This window comes from Tamandua tetradactyla, chromosome 8 (assembly GCF_023851605.1).
Source record: "Tamandua tetradactyla isolate mTamTet1 chromosome 8, mTamTet1.pri, whole genome shotgun sequence".
Lineage (NCBI taxonomy): Eukaryota > Metazoa > Chordata > Mammalia > Pilosa > Myrmecophagidae > Tamandua > Tamandua tetradactyla.
In genome coordinates, this window is record NC_135334.1 from 82,078,624 (window position 1) to 82,091,023 (window position 12,400).

At 36.5% G+C, this 12,400-nt stretch overlaps 1 protein-coding gene and 1 long non-coding RNA gene across 2 annotated transcripts in view; both read right to left on the reverse strand.

Annotated features, from left to right (window-relative positions):
* Positions 1 to 12,400, reverse strand: part of LOC143644639 (uncharacterized) — an 81,297-nt gene that overhangs the window by 36,217 nt on the left and 32,680 nt on the right. The gene's annotated exons all lie outside the window — the stretch shown is intronic.
* Positions 9,310 to 10,254, reverse strand: LOC143643645 (olfactory receptor 10A3). The gene has a single exon (XM_077112248.1). It carries the CDS (start codon positions 10,252 to 10,254, stop codon positions 9,310 to 9,312), a length of 945 nt encoding a protein of 314 aa, XP_076968363.1.

Consider the following 12,400-nt stretch of genomic DNA (forward strand, 5'->3'; position numbering starts at 1 on the left):
CTCTAGGACTCAATTCCACCAAGACATCTCCTAATAGGAGGTGAAAGCAGAGGCTAAATAAATTTTAGTGAATAGGGAAAGAGGAGAAGGGAGGAGGGGTTAAAGGAGTGAACAAAAGCAGGTGACCTAGAGTTCACAGCATCTGATTGGGTGGAATGAACAGTTCGTACAATGGTGGAGAACAAATTAAAGCAAATCGATGGAAGCCTATTTGTAGAGAACCTGAGTTCTCTCACTCAAAAACTTTTAATCCTTTAGTGGTATTATAGATCCACTGAAATTTTTTAGAAAAAAGTAATCAACTGTGATTTCCTAAATAATTTTTTTTAATTAGGAGTCAAAAGATCTACACTAAATGTATAACTCTGAGATAATAATTTAACTTCTCCAATTCTATTACTTTAGCTATAAAATAAAGATAATGTTATCAATCTTTCAGTGGAGATGCGAAAATCAGGGAGCATGGACTCAGGCTAAAATAGCTTAAACAATGACTGAAGCTTATTGGGTCAGTCCAAGCAGAGTTTAGGGATATATTCATCTGCAGTCCTGCAAACCTAGGACAATAGGGATAGGATGTGGGTTCCCTTTCTGTATTTCTCTTCTCTGCTTTCCTGAAGTAGGTTCCATTCTCAAGAAAGCTTCTCTCCTGGCAGCAACAGGGCTTCCAACAGCAAAGTGGAGATCTGTCCTCTCGGATTTGCATCTTTATTCTAAAAAGAAGGAAGGGGTTAATCACAGAATCGAATACAGGAACCCCTCCCCTATCATTTGCCATGGTAAGATAACACACCCATCCTTGAACTAGCCATAGGACCTGAAAAAGAAAGTAAAGTTATTATCAAAATATAGTTTGAAATCAAAAGTATTAATTTGAGAAAAGAGATATTTTTATGAGTATACAATCTATAAAGATGATTCAAAGGATTTTATACAGCAAGAAAAAATGAAATACATAAAACCAATAATGATGCAGTAGCAATCAAAGTTTGTAGATTTTAACACACCTTTCTCAAGGTACGATACAGCAAAGAGACAACAAAGAAATACAAATGGGGAGATGTGAATAATAAAATTTTTATCTATCAGTAGTACTGAAAGAGTAAATATGAGACACAAAGCACACTTTTACCCTGTTAACTATACATTTTGCTCTCAAAATATCTATGGAGAATATTTATAGAATTTATTACATACTTTTGTCACAAAGAAAATCTCAGTAAATTCTAAAGACTTAGCAATCATTCTTTGCAATAAAACTGAAAAACAACAACCAAAAAGAAAACTAAAGTCTTGGAAATTTTTAACATTCTGAAACATCTCTTACATTAAAGATAAAGCCAAAAATAAAATACATTCTACTAAGAAATACATTTGTAAATTTAAAAAAAACTCATGCTCACTTATTAATATGTCAAAAATGAAACTCCTGTTACTCTCCTAAAACCTACTTTACCCTCAGCTTTCCCCATCTCAGATAATAGTAACCTCAAGTTTCTAATCTCCCAGGATGAAAACTTTATGGTTGCTCTTGAATCTATCCTATGTCCCAGACCTGTATCAAATCCATTAGCATATCCTTCAAAATACAGTGTGTCAACGACATGAACAGTCTCACTTTTTCTAGGCTAGCATCATGCTCCAAGGTTCCATTACCTCTCAGTTACAAAATAGCAGTAGCCTCCAAACTGTTCTCCCTTCTTCTGCCCTTGCCTTCTGTCAAAACCCTGCAATGACTCCCTGTTCCATTCAGTCTATAAACTCATAAAATAGACTAAACTATTTGTTTCTTATTACTCTCTCATCTCATCTCTTATTACACCCCCTTGTTCACTCCTATCCAGCCATGCTAGTCTCCTCACAATTTCTTTAAGTCGTCAGGAATGTTCACACCTCATAGCCATTGCCTTTCCTTTTCCTTCAACCTGGAATGTACCTTCCCAGAATCGTAATTCCCTTACTTCCATTAAGTCTGCCCAAATGAAACCTTCTCAGTGAGATAGATTTTCTCTAATATACTTAGGTATATTGAATCCTACACCAATTACTTTATGTCCTTCTATATTGATGTCCTTTTTTTCCACAGTACTTCTCACCAGAGACACATCTAGAACATGAGGATGCAGAAATACTAAAAATAACATGGTAGAAAAAGATATTCTAGACAGATACTAGTTATAATTTATGTAACTATATTACAGTCAGAAGAAATAGCCTGCAGAACACGAAGCACCACTAGAGATAGAAGGTTGTTCATAATGAGATTCAATTCTCAAAGAAGATATAAAAACTCCATATTTGTATGTATCCAATAATATGACCTCCAACATATGAAGTATAAATTTACAGAATCACAAGGAAACTCAAAATGGTCATTCATAGGGGGAGACTTTGACATACCTCTCTTCATAATTGATAGAAGAAATAAATTCAAAAGCAGAAAGCAAATATAAGCAACACTATTAACGCACTCTGTTTAATGCACATGCACCAATTGGGGGAAAAAACATCCCTTTCAATCATATACTGAAATATTCACAAATGGACAATATACTGGACCATAAGAAATTATAAACTTTTAAAGTATTTAAACCATTGAATACAAACCACAGTTTAATCCATAATGCAATTATGTAAGAATAGATAATAAAACATAACTGAGAAACATCAGTATGTTTAGAAATTAAGAATTACATTCTAAATAACCTATGAGTCATGAGGAACTCAAAAAGAATATTAGGGAGTATTTTGCATCAAACAATAATGAATTACATTATGCACATGGTACACAAAAGTAGTTTGAAAATAATGAATTAAGTATATACCTCAAGAAGTTGGATAAAAACAATGAAATAAACTCCAGAAAATAGAAACAGAAATTTGTTAATAAAGAAGCATAATTTACTGATCAGAAAATAAAAATACATACAGAGGACAAAAAAGCCTAAAGTTGGTCCTTTAAAAAGTTTGATGCCTAATAGATCCTGATTAGATTGATTTTATAAAAAGAGAAAAGGAATAAATAAAGATGATCAAGAATATTTTAAAGATATCACTACAGACCTGCAGAGATTATGAAAACATTATGCCATAAATTTGAAACTTTAGAACATATGTACAAATTCCCAGAAAAAGTATACCTCAGCCAAACTGAAACAAGAACAGAAAACCTAGACAGATCAACATCATTCAAGGTATCATGTTGGTAATTAAAACTGTTACCGAAAAGGAAAGCACCATTCTTAATGGATTCATTAGTAAGTGCTCTATGTCATTTAAAGAAGAAATGAATTCACTCTTACACAAACTTTTCATAAAATAAAATAAAGCATAGTTCAACATTTTAAAAAAACAATATAATATGCCACATCAATAAAATGAAAAATTAGAGCCATATGAGCATCTCAATTGACACAGAAACTGCATTGTACAAAATCCAGCATCTTTTCTTGGTAAAAAGCCTCAGGAAACTATAAATAGAAGAAAACTTCTTCAACATAATATAGGGCATATATGAAAAACTCACAGATAACATTATACTCACTGGTGAAAGACTGAAAGCTTTCCTCCTGAGATGAGGAAGAAGACAAGGAAGACCACTATCACCATTGCTATACAACATTGTACTGGAAGTATTAGCCTGAGCAATTAGGCAAGAAAAAGAAATAAATGCCATCCAAGTCAGAAAAGAAAAAATTAAATATCCTATTCAGAGATGGCATGATCCTATATATAGAAAATCCAGAAGAAACCACAAGAAAGTTACTAGAGCTAAAAATGAATTCAGCAAATTGGCAGGGCAAAAGATCAATACAACTAAATCAGTGATTTTTCTATACACCAAAAATGAACAATCAGAAAATGAAATCAAGAAAACAATTCCATTTATAATAGCAACCTAGAAAATAAAATATCTAGGAATAAATTTGACCAAGAATACAAATAACTTGTACACAAAAAACTATAAATCGTTATTGAAAGAAATTAAAGATGACCTAAATAAAGGAAAGATATTCTGTGCTCATAGATTGGAAAACCTAATATCATTAAGATGCTGTGCTGGACTGAAACCACCATGTACCCCAGAAAAGCCATGTTCTTCTAATCCATTCTTATAGGTACAGGCCTATTGTCGGGTGGAACCTTTTGATTGGGTTCGTTTCAATGGAGATATGACTCACCCAGTTCAATTCTTTACTGGAGTCCTTTAAGAGAGCTCACGAAGAGAGAGAGAGCTTAGAAAGAAAATGCCTCAGGAGAAGCCAAGAGAGAAAAGAAATAACCAGAGACATTCTGGGGAGAGAGCTGATACAGAGAGCAGAGAGATGAAGCCAAGTGAAGGGCACAGAGGGGAAAAGACTATTGAGAGGAGACCCACAGGACACAGAGAGCTCAGAGAGGTGACCCTGAAGAAGCAAGCAAGGACCCACAGATGCTTAGAGAGAAAGCCACTGGAAACAGAGGGTGAGGGCAACAGAGCCCTGGAGCAAGGACTGACAAACATCACCATGTGCCTTCCCATGTAACAAAAGAATCCCGGATACCAGAGGCCTTTCCTCACAGTCAAGGTATCTCCCTCTTGATGCCTTAATTCAGACATTTTCATGGCCGTAGAACTTTAAATTTGTAAACTAATAAATCCCCTTTGTAAAAGCCAATCCATTTCTGCTATTTTGCATTCAGGCAGCTTTAGCCAACTGAAATAGATGCCAATACTGCCTAAAGCAATTTTCAGATTTAATGCAATCCCAATCAAAATTCTAACAGCCTTCTTCACAGAAATGGGAAAGCTAATCATCAAATTCATATGGAAGAGTCGTGACTGTGAACAGCTAAAACTATCTTCAAAAGAAGAACAAAGTTAGAGGACTCAAATTTCTTGATTTCTAAACTGATTGCAAAGCTACACCAATAAAAACAATGTGGTACTGGCACAAGAACAAGCATATATAGACTATGGAATATAACTGGGAGTACAGAAATAAATCCACACATCCATCCCTAATTAATAGATAAGTGACATGCAGGGAGGATGGGAAAGGGGAGAGGAAGAGGGAGGGAGAAACAGAGAGAAAGGAAGGAAGGTAGGGAGAGAGGGAGGGATGGCAAATGTACCAAAATGTTAAAATTGGTGGATCTAGGTATCCAGTGGGGGGGGGGGGGGGGGTATGTTGAAGTTCTCTGTATGAATTCTGAATTATTTTTGAAACTGTCCTATAAATTTGAAATTAGATCAAAATACAAAGTTTAAGAAAAAGAGAATTTAAATATACACTCTGTTCCAGGCAGTATTCAACATTGATAAAAAAATTCATACAGTTACTATCCTCAAAGAATTGTTATCAAGTCTGGCAATTACCTACTTTGCCAGAGCTGCTATCACAAATACCACAAAATAGGCTGGCTTTAAAAATAGGAATTTAGTGGCTCACATTTTCAGAGACTAAAAGGTTTAATTCCTCCTGGAGTTGATAGTATCTCAGTACTAGCTTTGCACATTCCATGGGGGTGCCTAGATTTGAAACCCTGCCTCATATCAGATGTCAATGTCCTTTCATACCTCTTCTAGGGTCCTGCTGACTTCCAGCTTCCCCCCGTGGCCTTCTTCAACTTTGGCTTCCAGAATCTCTTTATAAAGACCCCAGAAATGTGGGTAAGGCCCACTGTGCTGGTTTGAAACAACTATGTGCCTCAGAAAAGCCATGCTTTATTACTAATTCAATCTTCTGGGGCCAGACCTATTCTTTAGGGTGGAAACTTTGAATGGATTCTTTCCATAGAGAAGTGACACCCCAATTGTGGGTATAGCTTTTTGATTAGATAGAGCTGTGACTCCACCCATTCAAGGTGGGCTTTGATTCGTTTACTAGAGTCCTTTAAAAGGGGAAAAATTTTGGAGAAACCACAGATGCAGACACTTGGAGAACAGTTGCTTCACCGCTGACAGAGACATGGATGTTTGGAGATGTCTGAAGTGTGAAAAGACAGAGCAGATGCCTAGGCACAAGCAGAGCCAAACAGACATTGCCATGTGCCTTCCTATGAGATTCTAAGAAAGCAAGACCCCAGAATAGTGTCCCAGAGGAGCTAAGTGAAGTCCCACAGACACTTAGAGAGGAAACTACTGGCATCAGAAGCTGGAAGCACGGAACCAGGAACAAGGACCAGCAGACACCAGCCATGTTCCTTCCCATGTGACAGACACTGGCTTTTCTTGAGTCAAGATATCTTTTCCTGAATGCCTTAGTTTGGACCTTTTTCTGGCCTTCAACTATAAACTTGTAATAAATTCCCTCATTAAAAGCCATTCCTTTGCTAGTATATCGCATTCTGGCAGCTTTAGCAAACAAATAAACCCACCATAGTTCAGATGACCACATTTAAACTAAAAATAACATCTTGAAAAAGTTCTATCTTAAATGGAACCCAGATTATGATTAAAATTACATGTTTGTTAGGATACATAATTCAACCCACCACAGCAATTAAACGTTAAACAAATCACACATTTAAATATATGAAGAAAGCTTAAGCTAATAAGCCTCCTATAATGGAAGATCTAAAAAATGTACTTAATGATAATTAGATAAACATGAGTGCAAATCACAAAGACATTAAAGAAGTCCTTCATTTCAAGTTCAAGTTATATATTTCAAACTAGTACAAAGTCCACAGTGGGGTAAGATCCAGCAGCACCCTTTGGACTCATCCCAAACTTAAGTTTGGTTCCATTCCAATTTAAGTGCTTTTCTTCCTTCTCCTACTGTTCTAGAAGGGGAAATGGGTGGAACACTTCTAATGGCAGGAAGATAACTGGCCTCAGAGTGAAGTATTTTTTAAAACAATCATCAGACTTTATGGTGTGAAAATTACTTCTCTGAGGCATATCTCCTTCACTTTAAACTGCAAAGTTAAGAGTACTTGCCCCTTCCATTATTAGGTAGTATTGCAACCGTGCTATTTATTACCTCAGTAATCCCTTGCAAGTTGTCATTAAGGAGAAGAGAAGCCCATTCTGCCACATGAAATAAAATGTAGATGAAGAACTATAGAGAAAAGACAGTGTGTTCAGAGAGATAAAAATGGTGGAGAGAGAATAATAGGGATTTGTGAGGAAGGGTTAAGAGGCCCTCTTGAGGAAATAACATTTTAAGGAGATCTGTAAAAAAGAGAAGGAATTAGCCAGTTAAAAACAAAGTGGGGTGAGAAACATATATCAGATGGAGAGAAGGGCATGTTTAGACAGCTTCAGGCGAGATAAGGTAGTGACTTCATAAAACTGAAAACAGACTTTCTACCAGAAAACAGGAGTGAATGAGTAAGCAGAAAGCAGAGCATCAGTTAGTAGGATGCATAGCAAGAGTCCAAATCAAGAAGGCCCTCTTAGTCCATTATAAGGTTTCTTTTAAACCCTGAATGGCAGTACAAACCCACTGAAATATTGTAAGCAGGAAGAGAAATCATGAAATTTACATTTTTTAAAGGTCACTTTTTTCCTTATCCACATTGATTGTGGTTGGAATTCTTATTGTTATCTTCCAAACCATGAAAGCATGATTTCATGATTCAGTCCTACTAGCTGGCATGAAAGTAAAGCGGATATTGTCAGAATTCCTGCTATTCAGAGTAGAATAGTAAACTGGATCCATATGGACTGGCTAACTAGTGACCAAATTATTACCAACTGGAGAATCAATGTGCCTTGCATTCATCACACATACAACCAAACCTTGCCAGTTCAATCTTCTATTTGTCACCAGGGACAGAGACATGGGTAAGGTTGTGCCTTCAGGGATGCTCCAAAGTCTAATGATCTTCCAATAAAATGTGAATTCCTCAAGGGCACAGACCGTTTCAGTCATTTTGCATCCCAAGGGGCAATGACTTAACAGTCAATGTTAAAAACTTGACTGAATCTGAATGAAGAAATGCAATAAAGAATGAGAACTTAAATGCAGAGGTATGTTTGACTTGGATTTTAGGCTTTCCAACATGATTTTTTTTTTCTAAGAACAATATAATGGAAATTTTAGGACACCAAGAGACAGAATCCAGTCAAAGGATTTCTTAATGTCTTGTTACACTCCACTAGAAAGAATATTATATACCATTCAAATATTAGCCGTACTGGTTTCAACCCATTGATAAAATTTAATTTTTGAAAATGCAATCAAGTTTTGTGCTCTTACTCCTCGTTTTTGGCTGATACAGTTTCCCACAACTGAACAATAGCTACAGATGGGGGAAAAAAAAGTTTTAATCTCATTATTATCATCCCACAGCAGAATTTACGGGCAGTAGGAAATCATGTGATGTAGATTGAATAAAGTAGTTCGTCTCTATTCCCTAAAAAGAATAGTCATTGGAAGCAAGCATGAAATGTTTGCAAGATGCAAAAGTATTAATTGTTGAAAAGCACAGCACAGATAGTGTTGTGACTCAAAAATAATAGGAAATAGGCACAATTGGTTAATCACATTTGTTTTCCACAAGTAAAAGAAAAGAAAACTTCATTACTTATCAAATGTTTGGAGGCATCTTTGATCTACAAAGGGAAATTTTAAAAAGTGTCCACAAACTGTGGTATACAAGTAAAAATTACAGCAATACTATCTACTAAGATTTCAGGACAGTTCCTATGCTGTTTTCTAGTCACCAATTTTCAGTGAATATTTAACACAATACCCAGTTTTGGATGACAGTCTGTGTGAGTCCATCAACTAGAGCCAATTTGGTCCCCTAATAAATAGCTAGACTTTTTAATTCAGTCATCGAAGATTTTCACCCCAAAAGTTAAAAATGCATCTTCTCTATTTATTCGACTCTTGAGACTCTACCTAGTTTGTGTAGAAGAGTGGGACTTCAAGTCACTCTGAAGTACTTATGATCATTTGGAAAAGTAATTTTTCAATAGCTATTAACATCTAAAAACACACATACTCTATATTCCATTAGTCTCACTTTGAGAAATGCATCATACAGAAACATAACTATATGTACAGAAGTACATATCAACTTCTGTAACTAGGTATTTATTGAAGCATTTTCTCAATGACAACAATCTAGTAACAACCTGTCCATAATAAAAGAATTGATGAACAAACTGTCATGTCATATGTTATCATGAATTAAGTATCTATGAAAAACAAATGGCAACCCCTGATTATTGAAGACAGAGATACCCCTAATATATTATCAACCTTGGAAAACTCAGCAAATTAAACATACTCATCCAAGAAATAGCCACCATTTATTAAATTTGATAGAGTACAGTTAGGTGATCAAATATCACAAGGCTTCTCAACACACTCAGACTGAGTGTAAAACCATTTTTCTTTGCCATAATTTCTTCAAAGCTCTTTTCATCTCAGTGTTTCTCAAGCTGTAGATCAGTGGATTCAGCAGAGGTGTTAGCAAGGTGTAAGCCAGTGACATCAGTTTCTTGCTTTCTGGAGAGTAGCCAGATTTGGGTTGTAAATAAGTCATATTGGCTGTGCCATAGAAGAGGGTAACAGATGTGAGATGAGAAGCACAAGTGGAAAAGGCTTTTTGCCTCCCAGTAGCTGATGGCATCTTCAGGATGGCAAAGAGAACTCGAATGTAGGACAGAAGTATCAATAAGAAAGGAACCATAACAATTAAAATGGTGCCTGTGAATGCATAGATTTCAAACAAGAAAGTATCTGCACATGAAAGCTCTAGCACTGGGGGAGTCTCACAAAAGAGATGATTAATTTCATTGGGGCCACAAAAGGGAAAACTAAATACCCATGTGGTCTGCACAGTAGCCACCATGATCCCTGAGACCCATGAGAACAGTATTAATTTCATAAAAAACCTCTTGTTCATGATCATTGGGTAACTCAAAGGATGGCAGATTGCAGCAAATCGGTCATAAGCCATAGCCCCCAGGAGAAAACATTCAGTCCCACCAAAAAGGAGGATGAAATACATCTGTGCAAAGCAGCCCACAAAAGAAATTGTAGTTTTCTCAGTAGAGAGGACCACCAGCATCTTAGGCATAATGACGGCACTGAAACTCACGTCCACCACAGATAAGTTCTGGAGGAACAGGTACATGGGGATGTGAAGGCTCTGGTCCAGGGAGATGATAAATACAATGATGGCATTTCCCATCAAGGTCACCAGATAAATAACCAAAAAAAACCCAAAGAGGTGTTCTTGCAGTTTAGGAAAGTTAGAGAAGCCCAAGAGGATGAATTCAATAACAGAGCTTTGATTTTGCCTTTTCATTTCAGTTGTGGAGAATATATTGTTTTCATGGGCATAGTATATAAATAATGAAATCACAATCCAATAGCTGAGATTCTGAGTCTGAACTCATAGCAAGAATTTTTGGCTGAAGATACAATGATGACTCATCCTGAGAGAACTTCAGGTTGGCAATTTTGCAGAATAACCAATAACTTGGATAATGAATCTTTCAAATACAAATGAAGAAGTGAAGAATTTTGGCCCAGAAATCTTGTCTGAAAAGTACAAAATAACAGCAGTTGTTCTCTGGCAATGTTTTGTTATGTAGGTTGAAAATTAAGCCCATTCTTAAAACAAACAAATGTTTTATTACTTAAAAGTGCATTGCTTATTACATTGATACATGCATCATTCCTTTTTTCAATTTTTTAGTCATATCAATTTTAAAGTAAAGGTTTTTGATGTAGGCAAATAGAAAAAATATCCATAAAAATTTTAAAAGAAATTTTTGATAAGTACTATTATAAATACCAAATAAAGTTCAAAATGAATTTATTTACTTTGATAAAAATGAAAATATGAGTAATACTTCCAAACAGATGCAGAAGCACTCAGAAGAGACTGGATTTTAAATATACTTGTCTTAGATGAACATAAGTGAATTGGTTTCAGGTATATCGATTTTTGGCCAGGCTGAACCTGACCAATTTTACTGAAATTTTTAGGTGGGAAATTTTAAGCACACGTTTTCCAGGGCCCTTCCTTGTGGCCATAATGGTATCAAAGTGTTTTCAAAACTATAGAAAGTCCCATTTTTGTTCACTCTGATCTTGTGGTTTAAACATTTCTTTGCCTGTCTCTCTGTCTCTGTCTCTCTCTCAGTCTCTTTCTCATTCTACACACACACACACATGCCGGGGAGTTCATTTAATCATTATTTATTTAATATACCTTGAGTGAGCTCTATCACATAAGGGGCTCTGTACCCTCAGATATACATGTGAGCTCAACAGAGAGGTCTTCTCTCATCACATTAGGTTTCCTCCACCCCTACCACAGAACCCTCAAACTCCCACCTCCCTGATTTATATTTTACCATAAACTCATCACCATTTGAACTAATACATATTTATTTGAGTTTGTATGCTTATTGTCTAACTCCTCCTTGTAGAATGTTAGCTCCAGGAGACTTTATTCTGTTCTGTGCTGTATTCCCAATGCCTAGAACAGATAATAGATGACATAACAGAGGCTAAACCAATATTTATTGAATGGATGAAGAACTGAATGAAAAAAATTGAAAATAAAAAAACAGATTCTACCCTTAAGTAATACTGTGTATGAAAGAAAAATAAATAAATTATAAGAAACTACGGAGAGCTCAGAGTTAATCCCTGGTTTTTGTAAAAGTTTGAGGCCCTAGGTGGGATTGAAAATACTACCAGATTGGGAGGTAGTCAGAGATATGGTTCCAGTCCCAACTCTGCCACCATCTCTAAGATAAGCCTCTGCTTCTACCTCCACCATCTCTATGGTTAGAAACATCAAAATAACCTTCAACATCCCTTCTGGCTCTGACACTGGTGTTTTTCTGATTTATCATAGGAAACTGCAAGCTTCAGAGCTGTCCCCCCATGCATTTGAGGATCATACTGGAGGGAGGATAGAATAATGGTGGACAGGTACTAAGAAAGCAATTATTCTTCTGAATCACTCCGGGCAAGCCCATCACTGGCAGAGTTGACCATCTTCCTCCCAATCTATCTGTCTTTCCTGCAGGCCCTTCTCTGAGCAGGGTGCCTCCCTTCGCCCAGCTGCTCTTACTACAGGCCCCTCTTTGGAAAGGGTACCTCCCTTCTCCCCAGCTATTCTTCCTGTAAGCCCCTCTTTGGGAAGGGCACCTCCTTTCTCAACAGCTGCTCTTCCTATAGTCCTTTCTCTGGGCAAGGCAATTTCCTTCTCCCTTCAAGTCACTCAGGTCAATTCCCCCTTTTCTGTAGCATCCTATTTATAGCCAGAACCCACAGATCTTAAAATTTGGAATGCCTCTGGCCTCACAAGTCCACCCCAGGCCACTGCCCCTTTTCCTCCCCTTCACCTTAATTAAACGATTTTCTAGCTAGCTTCTCCCTGATTTGCACTTTCTCTTCCCATCTGTACCTCACACTTCTGCAAGAAGAACCTC

Coding starts and splice junctions, on each gene's coding strand:
- LOC143643645 (XM_077112248.1), bottom strand. CDS start 10,254: ATGAAAAGGCAAAATCAAAGCTCTGTTATTGAATTCATCCTCTTGGGC.